General features: G+C 41.0%; 1 protein-coding gene across 2 annotated transcripts in view; it reads left to right on the forward strand.

Moving 5' to 3' along the window:
• The window catches only part of LOC138746154 (receptor-type tyrosine-protein phosphatase R-like), a 161,787-nt gene that overhangs the window by 64,253 nt on the left and 74,590 nt on the right, over window positions 1-22,944 (forward strand). For both annotated transcript variants that reach the window (XM_069904070.1, XM_069904071.1), the window contains one exon: window positions 2,663-2,925. In XM_069904070.1, the coding sequence (XP_069760171.1) occupies window positions 2,663-2,925 (263 nt within the window). The remainder of the gene's footprint in view (window positions 1-2,662; window positions 2,926-22,944) is intronic.

The following is a 22,944-nucleotide window of genomic DNA, read 5'->3' on the forward strand; positions in this document are numbered from 1 at the left end:
CATCTCCTGCCCCATCTATGAAAGAGTGCGCAGCTTACGCAACAGTCACCTCAGAACCCACAAAGCCTGGAGTGGAAACAAGTCATCCTCAATCTCAGAGGTCTGGTTAAGAAGAGGAAAGTAGGATGAATCATCAAGAGGACATTATGGGTGGTTATCTCCAATCAAAACAAGCCAGTTGAAACAGACACAGATTGTGTTGGCACCAATGAGGAGAGTTGTCCTCCATGAGAAAGTGAACCATGTCCCACAGGGCTTGTTTGGTACAATGATTGGAGATATCTCTTTTTAATAGCACCCTCTATAGAACAATCAAACATTACAGCACAGAAATGGGGCCTTCAGCCCTTCTACTCTGCCAAGTCTACTGCCTAGTCTAACTGACCAGTCCATAGCTCTCCATACCCCTCCCATCCATGTACCTCTCCACATTCTTCTTAGATGTTAAAATTGAGCCCGCATTCACCACTTCAGCTGGCAGCTCGTTGCACATTCTCACCCCTCTCTGTGTGAAGAAGATCCCTCTAATATTCCCCCTAAACTTTTCCTCTTTCACCCTTAACTCATATCCTCTGACTTGTATCTTACTTACCCTCAGTGGAAAAAGCCTACCTACATTTACTTGATCCGTACTCCTCATAATTTTAAATACTTCTATCAAATCTCCCCTCATTGTTCTACACTCCAGGGGGAAAAAAAAGTCCTCACCTGTAACTTTCCTTGTAACTCAGATCCTCAAGTCTGGGCAACATCCTAGTAAATCTTCTCTACACTCTTTCAATGATGTCTTTTCTGTAGTTAGGTGACCAAAACACCACACAATGCTCCAAATTTGGCCTCATCAATGCTTTATACAACTTTACCATAACATCCAAACTCCTATACTCAATACATTGATTTATGAAGGCCAATATGTGGGTGAGCCTGTAACCATTTCTCCACCTCTGAAGATAACGTTTTAGCTCTCTTCAACTAGAGAGACTCCGAGATCAATTTGATGCAAAAATAGGTGGGAGGCTCCAGAGTTTTTTCAAGCTCCAACTTGGAGGTATAAAAGTTGATTGGCATGCTCCCCTTAAAAGTCCCAGACAATGAGGTTCTCACCCTAGCTGAGATTGCAGTTGCAGCGAGAGATATCCTTATTTAAGCAGATTCAAATGGAAGAAGGAAGATCGATGTAGTCTGCCAACTATCCCCAATTCCCACATTGCTTGTTCTACTCCACATGCTCTCTCCCAATGATGCTATATTCCACGGGGAATGCCTAGTAATGTGCCCATGATTAGGTGAAACTGGTTCATGCAGAAGCCTTGAACTCAGCAGAATGTTCTTCAGCACCTGCCACACCAGTCCCTGTAGACTTTTACCACTCGCAACAAGTGTAAAAAGCTTTTAATAGTTGCTGAGATCTTTCACCAGCCATGAGAACTATCTGTAGGTTCATTGCTAATTGATTTATGATCCCATTGAATAATGTAACTGGGAAACCCTCTCCCCATTTGAGGTTAGCTGGAGTGTTGAGCTCTGATTAGGCTGCAAACTACTGTTACATGTCACCTACTCCTTGATAATTTAATCTGACTCAAACAAAAACAGGAATTGCTGGGAACAATCAACAGGTCAGGCTAAATCTAAGGGATGACAGAATTAACATTTCACATCAAAGACATGGGAGATAAATGAAGCTTGTGAATTTAATTTAAGTTCTTGGACTAATTGGGCAAGTTGAATATTTATCTTGGACACATGTGAGGTGTTGCATTTTGGCACCTTGTGATAGTAGAGATTCTATCCCCAATGTACATATGTACCGATGGTAGAGTAGGATGACTGTGATTGGCTGAGAGTGTAGCCACACCTACTGGCAGGTCTTAAAGGATTGCTCCTAGCCAGACCAGGTCATTCTGGACTGGTCGACCTACTTGTGATAGGCTCCAGTCTTTTAGTTAATAAAAGCCTTGGTTTGGATCAACAAGTCTTTGGTTCTTTAAACGCGCAATACGCACCTTAAATCATGGCACAATTTACATAGTAAATGGTAGGGCCCTGGAGAATGATCAGAATCTGGAAATAGGGAGAATTAGAACAAGGAACTCCTTCACACATCACAGGCTTGTTTATCTCTATTTCACTTTAGCAACCATGTGAAGAAACTTTAATAAAAGCTGGCTGAGTATTTTCTGCGTGTATGGCATGTGGGGGTAAAAGCCAAATGCAGAAAGGACATTGGAAGAATCCTATTTCTTTGATGTTGGTTCACTGTTGACTGTAGACTTTACATGGACAAGAATCTACTTAATGTAGAATATTTTGAAAAGTAATTCGAAAGTATAAGAGGTGACTCTTTGTGTCATCTGATCCATCCCCACAATCCTGTTTGTCATAAAGGAATGACAATATAATAGACCTAGCTGAATGTACATGTACATCTACGCACATGTGCATGTGTGGACATGTACACATAAGCATGCACACACTCTCTAACTGCATTTTGCCCAACTGTAAATTCTTGATATCAATGTCTTGCTATTGCTATCATCAATCTGGGTTGAATTTAATTTGTTTTGTCATTGCTAATTAACCTTGTGTCTGACAATTAACATTCAACGCTGGACAATTTACCCCTAAGTAAACGTTATTTTTGTTTTTTTTTAATTTTCAGTTTCTGTACAGATTGAAGGAGAAACTTCAATTCCAGATCAGCCAGGATAAGCAACAACACCAACACATTAACCTCGCACCCTCTGAAGTGCAGCAGCCACAACTAGAGGTGAAAATTGCCAACAGCAGAGTGCAGCCTGGGCCTGTTTCTGGTGCCGTGAGCATTAACATTGACCCGCAGGGACGGCCTGCACCAGAGGTCAAACCTTGCCTGGCATTGAGCCCCTCGCCATTCAAAATGAAGTCAGCTTGTCTTCAGGAAAGGTAAAATGAAATCTTAAAAGCAAAGGAAACATTAAAATGAGGAGAGGCCACGCTCTCTGCTATAAGATATGCTTAGAGAGGAAGTTTTGTTCAGTTATAGGATCTGGGAGTTATTGTCAGAGCTACCAATTTTTGGCTATACTTTGTATCCCAGCCACCTCCCCAATTCACTGATTTACTTAATTTCAAACCAGAAAGCAAAGATATTTTATTATAAACCCACACCCATCTCTACAATTGCTGCTATTATAATCCTAGATTGATTTCTTTTCATCAGTTTTAATTTCGGATAAATAATGCAGACTTTTGGAAATCTGTCCCATTCCTTGACTACAATGGTACTAGACCTCAGTATTAATTAGTTAAAAACTGTAACTAAACAACAGTTATAAACAATTATTAAACATATTATTGAAATTTTTAATAAATATCCAATAGATTTTGTTTCAATTAAAAAGAGTACTGAAATATTTATTATAGTTTAGGTGCCAATGTGGGAATAGCTTTACAAAATGTAAGTTAGCTGGCCTTATAATACATTTATTAGCAAGATGCTGATAACATTGGACAGCAAATTTTATTTTGAAAAGGTTTGCTTCCTGAAAAAAAATGTGGATTATGATAGAAAACCTCAAGCTGAACACAAAAATAATTTCAGATTTCTTGCATCAAGTTAGAGACACATTAAATTAACCTTCATTGAATTTAACATGTGTAATCACGTAATCACATATTGTGATAGTTTAACTGGCCTAAAAATATTTTGCCTCTAATTTTCATTTGTACTCAGCATCTGATGCCTCTCACGTCAGTGTCTAACAATAGTCAGCCAGCATTGACGGATTCCATTTGCCCTGATGTAGCTTTTCCATAGTCGCAATGTCCTGGTGAAACTTTTCACCATGTTTGTCACTATCTGCACCAAGATCAACAGGGAAAACATCCAAGTGCAAATGTAGAAAATGAATTTTCAATAGCATGTTTTACTTTATGGTTTTGTATACTTGAAGTAGACTTAAAATATGACAGGAAATCACAAAAATAGGTTATGTCTTTTAAAAAAGAAAGATGTGATAGGAAACTTTGAAGCCGATTTTTGTGATCAACAGCCCAAAATCCATAAAATGCACCCAAAGATGTTCAGGAAGCAAAATCTTTGTTGTCCAGTGTAATTCCTGGCAAGACCAATACTTATTGCCAATCACTGGAGAAAATGATGGTGACAATTGAATGGTTGTTAGGCCTTCTTACAGACAGTGAACATGGATTAATGAGACTTAGACCAGAAATTCAGACTGGAGAGGTTCTTCAAATGGCAGAGGGTGATATGTTGGATGCGGAGACTGATAGGGTGGTATGTGAGGACAAGTGGAATCCTGTCCTTGGTACAAGTGGGGTTGATGTACCAAATGGGTTTTACAATAGTCTGGTATTCTATCAGTCACCATCAGCCATGGTAGGGTTTTATCTTCTCCAATGGTGTGGTGAGATATGTCGGGATCATTCATTCAGATTACAAGACCTTTCGTCCCATAACATGAACTCTGCGCTTTTAAACCTTTACTGTGACACAGTATGAGAAATGGAGACATTGTGAGAAGTTGCGTACGTTGTGGGAAATGAAAAACATTGCAGTTTGTGGGGGAAATAAAGGTCATGGGCTTACATATTGCAACAACATTCAGCGTGACTTCTAACTTTAAAGGCAATGAACATAACGTTGGAGTTCTGTCAGGTGCAGAACATTCAGAGAGAATTGACCGTGTAGCTCTGGAGCTCATTTAAATGATTCCTTTAAGGAATCTGTCTTGAATCCAACCAGACACCATGAATTTGGCTGCTATGATCATGGGGAATAAATTCCAGCAGTTGGTGTTTTGCTCACGTTCAAAGGAAGGTGCAGTTCTGTTTATGATCAGGAAAGAAGTCCATCTGAAGACAAATCCCCAAGTAAATACTTCTGTTCTTCTTGGCCCCCCAGCGATAGATGAAATTGAATTTTATTTTCTTGTTATATTGAAGTTCTGAAGTTCACTCTCCATTGCCTCTCCAGAGTTACTGATGCCCACTCATCATTCTCATTTTCAGTCAGGCTTCCAGAAAGTTGAGATTGTGCACTGAATACTGATTACATCATCAAACGCAAATTTAGATCTTGTGCAAAAAAAACCCCCGTCATTGACGTCCCGTAGACATCCTATACACTTGCTCTAGAGATCGAATTAATGGAGGTAACTCAGAGGTGGAAAATGATGAGTCTGATTTTAACTGATTCTTCTAATCTCTCCAGCTCACTCAACACCCTGACGCTTATTCTGGGCAATCAGAAGTCCAGTTTGTACCTAGAAAGCAATTCTGGAAATTTGAAAATAAAAATCATAGAAATAGTCGGTGATTGGGAGCAAGAAAGGAGGAGCTTGAGTTAACATTGGAAACTGATGATCTTTCAGCACAATTAGAAATATACGGTGCAGGAAGGGGAATTGGAAGGAGAAGAAGAACAAAGTAATAGGAGGGATTTGTTGTTTAAACAGATATTTAGATCTTATCGCTGCTGGCAGGGATTGAATTGTAAACATCTTGCAATAGTTTAGAATAGATTCTGAGTTGCATGTAACACTATCCCACTTCAAGTGAAAACCTGCCAGGGTTAACGTGATCTTCTGACTCCATGGAGAGAGGCCATCTCAACCGATGAGCAACTCAAACTAAAGCAGCTGCAAGTCACTCTTGCTGTAACCAATTACCACTGTAATTACCTAGTTATAAATCTTTACACCAAGGATTAAGAGGCTGTACTCTAATTAATAAGTGAAGCTGACATTGTTAACAGCTCAAAATGAAACTTGAATTTTTGCTGTTGCTAAAGTTTTAGTTCATTATGAAACTTTCAGTTTTTTTGGCGGGGGGGGGGTGCTTTGGCAAAACTTCAGTTAAATTCCGTCTCTTTCGGAGACTGCAGATGTTGGAATGTGGAGAAAAAGAGGCGAGGAACAGTGGCTTTGCAGCAAGTGTGGAGAGAAATGGAGAGCTGATGTTTTGGGTCTTGACCCTTCATCAAAACAATGATAGACAGGGCCAGGTTTAAATTTAATGATTTCTGTGACAGACTCTTTGCACTCCACTTGTCATCCCTAATTGTCTGTGCATGTGGACTTACTGCGATCCCTTTGGACAGGATCCTGTTGGAGTTTCTGCTTTGCAAGTAATCTTCCGATTCTTTAAACAAATACGTACATGCTGTACCTTAACACCTTTGTCAAGGCATTACCATTATCATTTTTTGAATAATTGTGAACACCTTTTGCTTCTTGTCCAATTCCACTGCAATTTTCATCACCATTGTGCCTGTCACTTGTCCCACAAACAAATGGGATTTGTCTGTAGCTTACATCAGCATTTCTTCAGGTGGTTGTTTTTCCAGAGTCTTTTGTGTAGTCTTCCAAAGGCGCTATTTGCCTTGGCGAGTCTGTTGTCTATCTCTTTGTCGATCCTTGCATCAGATGAAATGGTGAAATGGTAGGTAAACTGGTTGACCATTTTGAGTTCAGTGTGCCCGATGGAGATGTGGGGGGGCTGGTGGTCATGGTGGGGAGCTGGCTGATGGAGGACCTCAGTTTTCTTCAGGCTAACTTCCAGGCCAAACATTTTGGCAGTTTCCGCAAAACAGGACATCAAGCGCTGAAGAGCTGGCTCTGAATGGGCAACTAAAGTGGCATCGTCTGCAAAGAGTAGTTCACGGACAAGTTGCTCTTGTGTCTTGGTGTGAGCTTGCAGGTGCCTCAGATTGAAGAGACTGCCATCTGTGCGGTACCGGATGTAAACGGCGTCTTCATTGTTGAGGTCTTTCATGGCTTGTTTCAGCATCATGCTGAAGAAGATTGAAAAGAGGGTTGGTGCGAGAATGCAGATTTGCTTCACGCCATTGTTAAATGGAGAAGGGTTCAGAGAGCTCATTGCTGTATCTGACCCGACCAAATTAACCTACTAACCCCATACCTCTGCCATCTCGAGTACTCGATGTTGGAGATGAAGTCGCTCAAATGAATGTTGAGGATGGAGCGGAGACAACGCTGGTGGAAGCGTTCTAGGAGCCGTAGGTGATGCCGGTAGAGCAGGGGTGTCAAACTCAAATTCATGGAGGGCCAAAATTAAAAACTTGGACTAAGTCGAGGGCCGAACTAAATATTTATTGAAAATTTTCAACAACATCTGCATGTTTTCTCTTCTTTCAACATATGTAATGTTAAACTTTTTCTTATTAAAATAAATATTTAATAATAGTTTTGGATAAACTCTTTCCAGAAGCATTAACAAATGAGAAATAAAATATTCAATAAATAATATTTCTCTATAGAGGATTTGTCAAATGTTGCTAGTGTGCTGTCGAATAATAAAATTTGAGGGCTATTGAGAATGTGGGAGAATAACATGATTCCTGAAACAATCAAATGGGTGACTGATTGTGGGCATGAACTCTAGCAGGGTTATTTGCCATGCCCTTTTTCCATTGGTACAGATATCCTTTGATTTACACACTTTTCAAGTTTTATGCCTAATGAGCTTGTATCCAGGTGCAGGACCATTTTTCTGTGACATGAAACTATTGGAAGATTGTTTTATCCTGAGATTAAAGTTCATAATACTTACTCAGGTCTGTGTGCGGGAGGGCGGGGTTTGCGGGCGATCGGGTTGGACAACGACAGTGCGGGGGCATCGGCTCTCGCTGCAGGGCGGCATCTCGGCGGATCAGCGGCCCCGGCACCGTGAGTCGCGGGTCGGCCTGCAGCAGGAAGGTGGAGTGGGCAACGATCCTGGCGAGGTCAGGCTCGAGGCCTCCGGTTCCGGGTGCTGGGAAGCGGCCTTGGCTTCCCCTGACACCGGCCAGGCCCCAAAACCAGAGTCCACGGTGAGACCCTGCAACGTAAACAGAGGAGGTGGGGGCGATTAGCGGGTTGACGCCAATGCATTCTGGGATTTATAGTATTAGCTCTGCATGCGCTAAACTGGCGCGGCGGCCAGCGGGCCACCTCTAATACAGTTTTGAAATGATCTTGCGGGCCAAATATAATTAATTTGGCCCGCGGGCCAGAGTTTGACATGTGTGCGGTAGAGGACCCATGATTCGGAGCCGAACAGGAGTGTGGGTATGACAACGGCTCTGTACACGCTGATCTTTGTGCAAATACTAGAGCGCCTCGGATGCCCCCCCCCCCAAGTTCCTCAACATGGTTATCCAACTGCACGAAAACCAACATTCATTGGAATGACTTCTTCACCAACATCGAAGTACTCGAGCTGACAGAGTCCGCAAGCATCGAATCCATGCTGCTAAAGACCCAACTGCGATGGGTGGGTCACGTCTCCAGAATGGAGGACCATCGCCTTCCCAAGATCGTGTTCTATGGCGAGCTCTCCACTGGCCACCGAGACAGAGGTGCACCAAAGAAGAGGTACAAGGACTGCTTAAAGAAATCTCTTGGTGCCTGCCACATTGACCACCGCCAGTGGGATGATATCGCCTCAAACCGTACATCTTGGCACCTCACAGTTTGGCGGGCAGCAACCTCCTTTGAAGAAGACCGCAGAGCCCACCTCACTGACAAAAGACAAAGGAGGAAAAACCCAACCCCAACCAACCAATTTTCCCTTGCAACAGCTGCAACCGTGTCTGCCTGTCCCGCATCAGATTTGTCAGCCACAAATGAGCCTGCAGCAGACGTGGACATACCCCTCCATAAATCTTCATCCACGAAGCCAAGCCAAAGAAGAAAGAAGACATCAGCATTTAACAGCTATGTTCATCATGCTTGAAGCAAAATGAAGAAAATGAAAGTTGATCTTTATTGCTGGCACAGTTGTAATGAATTTTATTGGAGGAAGAAACAATATTTCCAGGAAAGCATCTAGGCTATTTTAAGGATGTAACTTAAAAAAAAATTGCTCTAAAAATGTTTGCAATGTGATCAAATCCTGACTGGGATAGTTAATCTTGCTTAACATTTGACTTAATTAGCTGAGTTTTCAGAGAACCCGCATTTCTGAATTGCTGATCTGGTTCTTGAATATACTAAATTAAGTTTCTGATTATTTCTCATGATTGATTACAGAAGGGTTCTTCTAGAGCAATTGTAACAGGTTAGCTATAACATTCATACAACTGTATAAAGTAGAAAAGAACAACTTGCATGCAGTAAAAGTCCAAAAATCCGGATGCCAAAAATTTGGATCACCAGAGAATCCAAACTTCTTGAAAACTCTTGGCATTTGTGTGTACGTGTGTGCATGTGCAAGTGCCACAGATGCACAGTGGCAACACAGAAGTCAGAGAAATGTGTAAGGAAAAAAATTTTTTTTGGAGTACTTTTTAGTTGGTATGAAAAAATCTTTCGTTAATCGACTATCAACATTGACCTGTTTATTCTTCTTAAATTTGAATTTTGAAAGTACTGCCCAAGAATCTGGAAAATCTAAAAATGTGCATTGACCCCATCCCCGGCAGTCCAGATTTTAGGACTTTTATTGTAGAATAGTTACAGTGAAATAAAGGATCAATTAGAACCAAGCAAGGCCGGCACCATAGCTCTGTGCTGAGCCTCATTCAACTGCCTGATGGCTATGGGGAAGAAACCGTCGTGAAGCTGTTGGGTCATGCTTTCACACTCTTGAGCTTTCTGATCTCCATTGCACCCCCTCCCCACCCCCACCAAACATTTTTTAAAATGTTTATGGCTTTATGGATACTGGACAAGAATTATTTTAAAAAGTATCACAAGGCCATTTCAGGTGAACCCTCCACCTTGAGGTCGGCGACAGGAGCAGATTGAAATGAAGAACTTGCCATTCAGAAAGCAGCCCTAAAAGGCTGCTCCAGCATCTTATTCATGCCCAGAGGCACCTCGTAGTGTCCTCTAGATCTGATGGCATGTGGCAGCGCCACCCATCATAAATATGCAGCATAGCAATGGCCGTCTTCCCTACCCATAATCCCCCACACAGGTGGAACCACTCTGTGTTTCCCAGAACAGTTACAACTGCATGGGGGAATTATGGGTAGGGATGACGGCCATTGCTATGCTACATTTTGAGCCACAGCGTGGCCCCGAAGACCGAAGCACCCAGTGAGATGCTATCACCCCCAGAACCGCCCACCCCCCAATGGCCCCCGCCGACCTCCCCTCCCCAGTGGGCCTGTCAGGCAGCGGGGAGTTGGGTCGCGGACTGATGGAGTCATCAGCCTGCCCCTAAGCAGCGGCTGCAAGTTAAAGCGGAACGCAGCACTCCGCCAATTTCCCCTTCCCAAAGAGAGTTGGCATCGGCGCCTCGGAGGATCTCTGGGTGCATTCAGGTAAGTAGCTGCAAGGGTGGGGGGGGGGGGGATAATCTGCGGCTTTACACTGGCTGGGGGGGAGGTGGGGGGGAGGTTGGGCCACCTGAAAGGGCCTTGCGCAGATAAAATTTTCAAAAATTCTGGGCTTCAGTAATTAGGAATTTGAATCTTTGTAATAAATATGGGTTTTCTCAAAATTTTATCCCACTCAAAGGTAAATTGCAATTCTGAATAGTTTGACAATATAATTTTCTAGAAATATTTCTGAAAAAAAAACCAGCCTTGCGTTAAATTGTTGTTCAGATCAATCCAATATCTTGTTCTATAGAGTTCCAAGGGATCACAAATGCTTTTGGTTGGTTGTGTACAGTTTGTGTCCTCCATCATGGAACAGCATTTATGAGATAGTGGAGAATTGGGATGGAAAATTGGCCTGGCATTTTATATCTCTACAGGCAATTCACAACTATCAATTATGGTTGGAGACTTTGAATGTGTGTTGTAGGTGGTTTGCTGTAACACTATTTGACACAGAGATTGTGTGTGCAAGATTAGTTATTTTGTTTGCCATATTATTTTCCAAGTAATTGTTGTTTGTACATTCCTTTTATCATCAAAGATGCATTTTACATACTTTCTTGTGAGATACCACATTAATAACACATAGTAATGCAGAGAGATTTAGTAATAATAATAAATGCATACGATTAGAGAAAGATGAATTGGATCTGGCTATGTAATCTAGCCATGATCCTTCGCTCTGAGCCAGATCAGACCAAGCCGGAGTTTACAAATAAACCATGCTGGAGAGTGTATACCCAGGATGGGATTTTTATATGATAACAGTCAGCTTGGAAATTTTTAAAAAATGACTTATTGGGGATGGAGCAACTTGGGTTGGGTTCAGATTGTTTGTTATTGGATTGTGTTTGGGTCTGGTTTTAATTTAATATCCAAGGGGATCTCAAAGATCCCTTAGTACCCCATAGACTTCGAACTAGGGGACATCTCCTCGAGATTCAGGGTAGTAGATTAAGATTGGAAATGAGGAGGAACTGCTTTTCTCAGAGGGTAGTGAATCTATGAAATTCACTGCACATTGAAGCAATGGAGGCAGCCTCAGCAAATATATTTAAGACAATGTTGGATATATTTTTCACGAAGTATGGAAGTTAAGCGATGTGGGGAAAAGTCAGGTAGGTGGAGCTGAGCCTATTATCAGATCAACCATGATCTCATTGAATGGAGGAGCAGGCTCAACAGGTCAGATGGCCTCCTCCTGTTCCTATAGCTTATGTTCTTAAAGATAGAATCAAAGATGAATATTAAATAGGGGAGGGCAAATGACCTTTCCTTAGAAACTATCTCCGAATTGAGTTGTTTATTGTCGTGTGTACCGAGATACGGGGAAAAGCTTTGTTTTGCCTGCTATCCAGGTAAGTCAAACACAACATAGTACAGTGTGTAGTGCAAGAATAAAAGCGCAGAGTTGTGATGAAACAAGTGTCAGATCCAATTGATTATATGGCAGATGATTCTATATTTTTTTTGAGCCATGATTCAATTCTTTTGTTAACATTGTTGTTATTAGTAAACCTGCTGTGGGACCTGAATCTACCTTGCTTACAGAATTGCTCTTTCAAGGATTGGCAGCTGTGACATCTCTTGTGGTTTTCAAAGTATATTTTTTTACAGCAGACAAGCTTTAGATTTTTGTATGTTTTTGTTCCTGGCAAAATGATATGTTTACAAAACTAAAGCCAGGCCTTATAGTTTATGTAAAATACTACAGCAATTCAGTCCATAGGTGTGCTTCAAGTTAAAATTGTTGCAGAAGTTGAACTCTAATGGACATTAGTATTTGCGTGGCAATGTAACACCACTCGTCAGTCGTGCTGCTGCCTCCCAGTGGCTGCAATTCAATGTGGAGTTTGCATGTTCTCCCTGTGACTGTGCATGTTTCTTCCGGAAGATTCAAAAGTTGGGCATGTTGATCAGTTAATAATCCACTGTAAAATACCACTGATGTGTTGGTGACTGGTAAAATCAGGGGGAGTTGATGGAATATCGGAAAATAAAAAAATATGATTAAAAGTGAGATTCGTGTATGTGGGTGATTGATGGTCAGGGTGGTCTCGGTGTTTCTGTGCTGTAAGCCTCTATAATTCTATAACTCTATTGGGAAAATTGAATTGATAATGAGAACTATTGTACATTATCCTGACCAATAAAATATCAAAATGTGGAAAGGAAGTGCATGTACAGTAAAACTAAATATACAACATATCAAAGTTCAGATATCTTGTCAGAGAACATACATAATATCACGTACAACCCTGAGATTCTTTTTCCTGTGGGCAAGGCAAAGGTAGTGCAAAAAATGACTGTATACAACGTACACATGTAAACAAATAAAGAAATGTAGACAAATGGTCCAATACAAGGGAAAAAAATCAATAAAGTTCAAAAGTAAGAGTCCTTAAATGAGTCCTTAATTGAGTTTGTTGTTAAAGAATCTGATGGTGGAGGGGGAGCAGCTGTTCTTGAACCTCGTCGTGCAAGTCTGGTGGCACCCATTCCTCCTGCTGAGAGCAGAGAGAACAGAGCGTGTGCTGGGTGGTGTGGATCCTTGATGATTACTGCTGCTCTCCAACGGCAACGTCCCCTGCAGATGTTCCCAATGGTGTGGAGGGTTTTGCCTATCATGTCCTGGGCCGTGTCCACTACTTTTTGTCGGGCTCTATGCTCTGGGGCATTGGTGTCCCCAAACCAGACCATGATGCAGTCGGTCAGCACACTTTCCACCACACATCTGTAGAAATTTGCCAGGGTACCCATTGTCATACCAAACCTCCACAAACTCGTGAGGAAGTAGAGGTGCTGGCTTGCTTTCTTCACTGTGCCATTCATGTCTTGAATGCAGGAAATATTCTCTGAGATGATGATCCTACATATATGGCATATAAAAATAAACAAGTGAAAACTTATTGGAATTATGACATTAAACAATTTCCCAATTGTAAAAATGCTTAATCATAGTGTTTTTTTTTCCTTTTCCATGCTGTAACTGGAGTGGTGCTAATGGAAATTTCACTTTAAATATTTTTTAGTGGGAGCCCCTAATGAAAGGAAGACCGTTTTTTACACTGTTTGGGATTTTTAAACAACTTTGCAGTCAGCATTTCCGATATGGCTCTTCATAATGATGCTGGAATGGTTTCCTGCGCACGCTCATGGTTTCTTTCTGATTTGTTTTATGTTTGGTTCCGGCAGTCATCAATTTAAGGCGCTGTCTGATCTAACAGCTGCTCAAACTTCTTTGAAAGGAAATTGGTCGCAAAATAGAAAGGAAAAATATTTTTAAAATGTGGGATGCTACTTTTCGGAAACAATGAATTTAGCACAATTTGCTTCGAAGGGGCTTCATGCAGAATCCAGATTTCACCTTCATATTGCAATCATCCAGAAGATAAGTTAAATATTAGGAATAGGATAAAACATTGTAAGAATTGCTGTTCATTGTTTTATTGTGCCAGCATCAAATCTCATCAGCAAACACTTCATAGCTATTTGAAGAAACATACTGGCAGTATGAGTAGGGCCGCTCAGCTCCTAATCGCCTCCTTTGCCATTTAATAAGTTCATGGCCGATCCAATATTCAGCAAAATTCTGCATTTCTTTTTTCTCATGGCAAAGATTCAAGCTCTTGCTTTTCAATTGCCTATCTATTTCCACAGTAGAAATATTCAAAGATTCTACTTCCAAAACTCTTGGATACCCTTAAGCCAAAAGGCTCACATTTATCTGAGAGAATTGAAATTCGCTGTCTTAAATGACCAAATGTTGATTTTTTTGTTAAACAATGATGCCCTATTATAGATTCTCCAAAAATGGAAACATTCACTTCACACCCAAATGATCAAAACCATTTAGGATCTTGCCTGCTTCACCTCTCACTTTTCCAAACGCCTGAGTACACAGCCTAAGGTGTGCGATCTTTCCTTATAACACAAACTACATTTCCCAGGTATTAGTCCAGACCAGTCATTCTCAATGGAGGCCCTATGCCCCACCCCCAAGCACATTTAGCTTTGTTTCTTTTCACCTCGCATAACATACAGTAAGTACTTTTTTAATGTTTTTTTTTATGTAGTCAGTAGAAGAGAAGTATGGAAGAAACCAAAACTTGACTGCTTCACAGGGAAAATTTGAGCAGTTGTGGGACGTGGTGGGGGGAGGGGGGTGGTGGTCATAGCCAAAAAAAAATTATGAGAATGGCTGGTTGGTCTAGTCAACCTCCTCTGAACTGCTTCCAAACCTTTCAAGAATCAGACGAATAATATCCATGGTACTTACTCCCCATTATGTTTGCAACTGAAGTATAATCTCTCTATTTAGTCAATTTCTCTAGAAATAAATGACGACATTTAGCTTTCTTAATTACTTGCCTACTTGCATAACAGCTTTTTATGGGTCGTGCTCTCAGACACTATATTCCTCTGCATCTCAGAACTCTTCAGTCGATCATCATTTTGATAATATACTTTATTTTTACTGCCAAACACTGCATTATACCTGACATTCTATCAACAAATAGTGCCAGAGCCTGGTGACCTTTTACAAGCTGCTCCTCGGAGATCTTCTCCTGATGTGCACAGAAAGTTATAGAGATTAATGGGATTTCACAGCCTCCGTGTGATATGTTTTGAGATCTAAAATCAAGTTAAACAAGAAAATCTGCAGATGCTGGGATCAGGTGCAATACCAGATATGCCGGAAAAACTCAGCAGGTCACACAGCTTCCATGGGAAGTAAAAAATAGCCAGCATTTCGGTCCCGAGCCCTTTGTCAGGTATCTAAAATCTCCAGTATTTTATGAATAATTTCCAAGGATGATTGCAGCTTTTCTAAAGGGTGAAATGGTAAAGATGGATCTTTTTGGGAACTAATGATATCTTCCAAAAAGGATACTTATTCCAGAGTTTAAATCAAATTGTCCTTGTCAAATTGGGATAATGAAACATTCTCTCATTCACGTGGTACTCCAAGTAAGTTGAATTTAACAGCAGAATCCAGGAGGAAAGTCTAAGGGCCAAGCCCTTCCAGCACATCTCATCTGTTGAACAGAGGGAGCCAAATTACAGTTGTACAATTGACTTATTGATGTTGAGCACAAAGGAAATCAATGGAGCTACAATACTGCAAGGATTATTGGCCTCTGGTGGATCAGTGTTTTAAAAACTGAAACACTCCACAGGTCAGAACACAGCTGCAGAGAGAGAAAAAGGCTCATTTTTCAGATTAGCAATCTTCCATCAGTACGTGTAATGCACTAGACCCAGCATCTGGAGACTTCTTGTTCACTCCTATCAGCATGTAGTTTGCTTTCATGGAAAACTCTGTTTTCAGCACTTGAGCAGCATGGATTGCACAGTGGATAGTGCAATGCTACTACAGCACCAGAAACCCAGGTTCAAATCCATCTCTGTCTGGAAGGAGTTTTTACGTTCTCCCTAAGATCTACACGGGTTTCTGCCGAGTGCTCAGGTTTCCTCCCACCCTCCAAAAGGTATGGGGTTAGTAGGTTAATTAGGGTCAGATACAGCAATGAGCTCTCTGAACCCTTCTCCATTAACAATGGCGTCAAGCAAGGCTGCATTCTCGCACCAACCCTCTTTTCACCATGATGCTGAAACAAGCCATGAAAGACCTCAACAATGAAGACGCTGTTCACATCCGGTACCGCACGGATGGCAGTCTCTTCAATCTGAGGCGCCTGCAAGCTCACACCAAGACACAAGAGCAACTTGTCCGTGAACTACTCTTTGCAGATGATGCCGCTTTAGTTGCCCATTCAGAGCCAGCTCTTCAGCGCTTGATGTCCTGTTTTGCGGAAACTGCCAAAATGTTTGGCCTGGAAGTCAGCCTGAAGAAAACGGAGGTCCTCCATCAGCCAGCTCCCCACCATGACTACCAGCCCCCCCACATCTCCATCGGGAACACAAAACTCAAAACAGTCAACCAGTTTACCTATCTCGGCTGCACCATTTCATCGGATGCAAGGATCGACAACGAGATAGACAACAGACTCGCCAGGGCAAATAGCGCCTTTGGAAGACTACACAAACGAGTTTGGAAGAACAACCAACTGAAAAACCTCACAAAGATTAGCGTATACAGAGCCGTTGTCATACCCACACTCCTGTTCGGCTCCAAATCATGGGTCCTCTACCGGCATCACCTACGGCTCCTAGAACGCTTCCACCAGCGTTGTCTCCGCTCCATCCTCAACATTCATTGGAGCGATTTCATCACCAACATCGAAGTACTTGAGATGGCAGAGGCCGACAGCATCAAATCCACGCTGCTGAAGATCCAACTGCGCTGGGTAAGTCACATCTCCAGAATGGAGGACCATCGCCTTCCCAAGATCGTGTTCTAAGGTGAGCTCTCCACTGGCACCGAGACAGAGGTGCACCAAAGAAGAGGTACAAGGACTGCCTAAAGAAATATCTTGGTGCCTGCCACACTGACCACCGCCAGTGGGCTGATATCGCCTCAAACCGTGCATCTTGGCGCCTCACAGTTTGGCGGGCAGCAACCTCCTTTGAAGAAGACCGCAGAGCCCACCTCACTGACAAAAGGCAAAGGAGGAAAAACCCAACACCCAACCCCAACCCACCAATTTTCCCTTGCAACCGCTGCAACCTTGTCTGCCTGTCCCACATCGGACTTGTCAGCCACAAACGAGCCTGCAGCTAACGTGGACATTACCCCTCCATTAATCTTCGTCCGCGAAGCCAAGCCAAAGAAGAATTGAGTGACACAGGGATTTAAATGGCTGGAATTTCCTTCTACTAAGTTGAGCTATTTTCTGAAGCTGGATTCAAAATCATTTTTTGGGAAAAAAAAACAAGCATGAATGAGAATGTGAAGCAGATTCAGTACCACTTCTCCCAATTGTCTGCTATAATCCTGGCAAATTGACTGGGATATCATGGTAAAAGAAAGGTGGGAGAAACATCCACAAGTGAGTTGACAATTTTAACTCATATAGAAGGGTGATGGGACACATAGAGTCTTACAGTGCAGGAACATGCCCTTCATCCCATCTTGCCCACACCGACATAAATGTCCCACACTCACTCTACTCTTGCTTAACTGCTTTGGGCCCATAAACCCAGTTTTTAAAAAAAAAATTAAAATGTTGGAGGAACTCAGCCAGTCTCCCAGTGTCTGTAGGAGGTAAAGATATATTACTGATGTTTTGGGCCTGAGCCTTTCTTCAAGGTATAAGCAAAAAAGGGAGAGAAGCATCATCAGGCAAACGGTGTAGTCTTGTGGTTGGCGACGTCTTGGATGCCCTTCCACATGCTGTTCAGGAAGTGATTGTGAATGCACTGGACATGTGCACGCTTTGCTTCCTTGATGGCTTTAGACAGCTTGGCTTTTGCAATAGCTACCTTGTCTTCTGCTCTGAAGGTAGAAAAAGCAAGTCCATGCCTTCATGTAATTATTGATTAATTTATATATTAAGTCAATTGTGAATATGGCCACCTTTTCTAGTCAAGATTACAACAACATAGGAACAGGATACCAGGGATAAGTGATCAATAATATGAGGAGTATTGTGTACCGCATTAACTATTGTTGCAAAAGAAATAATGCAATGATACCAGATATGATTGCGAGATCAGCAAATTTTTTTTAAAAATGTACTGACTTTACAATAGTCATATAAACATAACTGAATAAAATCATAGTGGATCAGATTGTAACTTCATCTGTGCAACTCCATCAACCTGCTCTAACCTTTCATCTCCTTGCTTTAAGTTCATGACTAGTTTGGTTCTGTAATAATATTTGTGGGTAGAAACTGCTTGTGACTGTTGAGAAGATGTATTGAATGGGAAATATTGACAGAATAATTTATAATAGTGACAAGAAATAGTGGCCATAAATTATGAAGATGGGAAGTAATGTTTGCAAATAGGGAGAGGTATCCTTTGTTTTAATAGTTATTTCAATGTTTAACATATCACAGGAAGGATCATGGTTTGCATTAATTTTACTGACTATACAGTTATGTTTGAAAAGATGTATACAGGAAAACCCCTGGTGTGCAGCACCTATGGGAATTGGCAGATGCCAGATAAGTTAATTTTCTGGTTTCTTGAGGTTGCGTGTGGCATGGATTGGCAAACTGACTGCTAGGGGTCGCCAACTTTAAACTTTCGTATTTTTACCTATTTATTTTCTGCAATTTTTTGTTTTGCTGGGTTGCTTGAGGCTGCCGGTTGCTTGAATTCCAGATAACAGGAATTTTACTGCGGATGGGAAGGGTTCAGAAGGATGCAGGCAGATGAGATTAGTCCAGAATGCCAACTTGGTCAACATGGACAAGTGGCCTGAAGGGCTGGCATTGTGCAGTATGAATCTAGGCTGATTTTTGGAGTCTATGAAATCTGTCAATTAATCTGAGAATTATTTACATTGATTTTTGGGGCCATGGAGAAAGGCTTTCTTTGTTAAATTCAGATTTCTTCCAACAAATGTAGAGTGGGAAAGTAACTGTATTTGTTAGATCTCCAAAAAGATGAGCTTGATGCACCTTTGCACTTATCAAACTATTTAAAGTTCACTGTGACCAATACCCATGCTCCTCGGCTCTCCTCGGCTCTCCTCGGCTCTCCTCTCCTTGGCTTGGCTCTCAGTCTTCATCACTGGAGATCTGTGATAGATGTACTTCACTGCAAAACAGATGTACATTGGGATGTAAAAGGAGCAGATTTAGGCAAGAGCCCCACAAGCCTGACCAGGCCGAAATAAACAGGATGACCTACTTCTACATTATTTTCCTGCCCTTTTCCCATATCCTCTGTTTCCTTTATCATCCAGAAATTGTTCGATACCTGCCTTAAATATAACCAATGACCAAGGCTCCACATCTCTGAATGAGGACATTCTTATTTCAACCATAAGCAACTTGCACTTTATTTTGAGACTGAGTCACTTGATTCTCGGCTCCTCAGACAGGGGCAACATCCTCCCATTTCATTCCTGTTGAATCCTCTCAAGATTTTGTCTGTTTCAATAAGGTCATATCTCGTTCTTCTAAACTTTGGAGAATAAAGGGTTAGTCTATTCTCTACAGAGATCAAACATCCCAGAACCCAGTCTGGTGAATGTTTGCCTAACCTTAACCCTCGATAAAACTATATATCCTTCCTTTGGAAAGGACCCCAACTTTGTGCACATTGTTAATGTGTGGTCTTATTAAGGGTATTCACTGAAGTATGCAAAACTTGCACTCAATGTCCAAAAGACAAACATCCTCAATCAACAGCACCTCCTGCCCCCTGACAATAATTGTTCATGGCTCTCATGTGGCAGGAACCACCCTTCAGCCAAGGGAGATATCAATTATAAAGTTCACCACCACCTTCAATGAACCACCAATTTGAACATGTACTTGAACATCAAACCTTAGATCAGGCACAAATCTCATGGCAGCTATGAACTCTGCCACTGGAGGTGCTTCTGACACTGGGACTACTTAACACCACAAAAGGTATAGGAAATAATCCATCAGTGCCATCTCTGCAAAATCTTCCAAATTTGTTGCTAAGATAAGAGAGCTAACAGCAGCATCCTTTTCCAGACCAACATCTGCTCATTACAGTACATTGGTCAGATCACTTATTTGGCATACCCAAAGCCAGATTCCTGAATTCAGGACAATGTCATGGCTTGGTGAAGATCATGATGTTAAGGCGTTAGGAAAAGATTTGAGGATGTACTCAAAACCTCCTCCATCGCTGACTCTTCATTCACCCTGGAATCCACAGGGGCAGAAAGAAAGTAATTCATCCTGAATCTTGGACTTCTGGTGAAGCATTACTTCATATATCAAATTCACATACCTCAGAGAGACCATGGCATGATGGCAATAATTCACAATCAGAATCAAATAATTATTATACCAGTGTGTAACAATCCTGGATCTCATGGCTTTGAAAAAATTCTCCCCACTCCCTCCTCTTCTGTTCACATAACTCATACAAAGCACAATGAAGACAGGTGAAACCCAAAATCGCCACCCAAATTTCTTCAAGAAAATGTTCCTTAAATCGGGACGCACAACCATTAATACAAAGAGAAAATATTGGAAATTGTCATCAGATTTTGTTCAAATTTATTGTCACTTGATTATACTTATACAACCCACACACAGACAGACAGACACACAATACACCCTACACACAAGCAATATTTATACATTGCAATCCAAAATTAAAGTATAAAATTAATTTATGGGTTTCTAGAATTGTTCAATAGTCTCACCACCTGCAGGATGATACTGTTTGCCAGCCTGGCAGCCCTGGTTCTTATGCTCCTGTACCTCTCCCTTGGAGGTAGTGTCTCTAAGATACACAGGATGTATGGCAAGGGTCCTCTGTTCAGTATGGTTAGTATCTGCAGAGAAAGAAATCAATCCAACTAATCATTTTATTAATCCAATGAGAGAGAGAGAGAGAGAGAGATAAATTCCACAGGAGCTTCCTCAAATATCTGCAGAGCCGCAAAAAGTACATTTGTGCTTTGTCTCTTCAAATGGTTATTTTTGTATCCCATCCAAGTGTCCAGTGGAAAGGAACTTGAAGGGTTAGATCACCATCTAGTGGAGACACTGGGTGCCAGCAGTTCTACTTTTGAAGTTTAGTGTATTCATTAATCTTGCAGCATTTCAAAATATTTTAATATTGGTACTTTGGTAGTTATTTTAAAACACTGTGAGTATTATTGTTGGGTGTAAATCAGCCATTCTCAGCTTTTTTGGGGGAGCTATGGACCCCCGAGGACTTTGCTCAAAGTTTATGGGTCCCTTCCTGGTGAAGCAGTCATTTAGTTGGTTTCTTTCGTACTTCTCTCCTACCGTCGACATTAAAAATTTTTTAAAAATATATATATTTACATTACGTGAGGTGAAAAGAAAACAAGGCTTCTACTTGAATGTGCTGTACCCCCTCCCCCGGTTGAGAATGGCTGGTGTAAATGACAGCTCAGTTAATGCATAATACCAAAAACGAACTCTATGTTAAGATGAGGGATATGCTGAAGTGGGAATTTGAACAGGGTGTAACATTAGGAAGAAGCTCTTGCCATTTTTTGTTAATCACCACAGTTCCTCATCAGTGTCAAATAATCCAAAAAAATAGGTTGAAAAAATAAAAGATACTGAAATAATTGATGGCATATAAATAGATTTTTCAAAGTTTGTGGCTTTTAACTGGTTTAACTGATTCTTATTTATATTTTATATAATTGGCGATAAGCAATATTATAGTAGAAGATTTTCAATCATGTATTTAAAATTTACACGTATCGATTGAATTTTGTTAAAGAAAGGAATGAAAAGAACCATTACATGTTAGTTATCTCTTTATTCGATTAATTCAGAATGCAATGTCATATTTGCTGACTTTAATGGACAATGTGTGTAGTTTTACTATTTGAATAATAAGAGAATTTTTAAAATAAGGATTATCAACTAGAGAATAAAAACTCAGGAAATTCAGTAATCATCCTAAATTAATTCTCTAAAATGTAAGTGATTTCCAAATGTTTGAAAAGAAACTGCCATAGAGAAGTCATACTCAGTTTAAACTAAATCTATATTTATCCTAACTATTAAATACAACTTAATTTTGATCTATTGCCAAGGCATTTGGTTTGTAGTAGATGCAGTGTGTGCAAGAACGAATGCACACAAATAACAAGTAAACGAAGAAAGGTTCCCTACAGGGACAATGCTGTCGATGCACAAAGCATGCAATCCAAGAAAGAACTCGTCGTAAACAGCAGGAAGCCCCATGGTATTCTAGTAATAAACTCGAGGTTGCAAAACTTAGTGAAACCTGAAAACTTGCTGTAATGGATGGAAAATGCTAAAAGTGCTCAGCTAGTCAGCAGATGATTATAGAGAGAAATGCTCTCGTCTTCAATACTGTTGAATTGCTGAATATTTTCATGATTTTAGAATGTCATAACAGTAGTTCAGCATCTGTTGAATCTTAACCCTGGGTGGTATGGTTAGCATAGCAGTTAACATGATCAGGCTTCAAGTCCAGCACTGCATGGGTTTTCCCCCAGTGCTTCAGTTTCCTTCAAAATGCATGGGGGTTATTGGTTGATTGGTTCATTTAGATGGCATGGGCTCGTGGCCTGGAAAGGCCTGTTACCGTGCTGTATGTCTAATTTAATTTAATTTTAATTTTAAATCTAATTTCATTTAATTTTGCACAAAATAGTCCATTAGACATAAACCAGTACATCACAAGGACAGGCCCTTCCACCAGCATATCGAGGCTGACTATGTTGCCAATCTAACCTTATCCCATCTACTGCACAGGGTCAGTATCCCTCTTTTTCCCTGCTGTCCGAATGTCCTGTGAATCTCCTGTTACCAGTTTCTAGTCGACATGCTATCAGTTACCTTCAAATTTGGCATGATATTCCTTGCACCCAGTTTTTTTGTTATTTCAAAATTAACTTTTATTCACATTAAAAAAATATATACAGTGCAAGGTATTTCCACATTTGTAGTGAATATATATTCATACATACACAAAGGAAAACTTTGCAGTCTTTTACTATTCATTGTTTCATATTTGTTTGAATATCCTGT

Source organism: Narcine bancroftii, chromosome 11 (assembly GCF_036971445.1).
Source record: "Narcine bancroftii isolate sNarBan1 chromosome 11, sNarBan1.hap1, whole genome shotgun sequence".
Lineage (NCBI taxonomy): Eukaryota > Metazoa > Chordata > Chondrichthyes > Torpediniformes > Narcinidae > Narcine > Narcine bancroftii.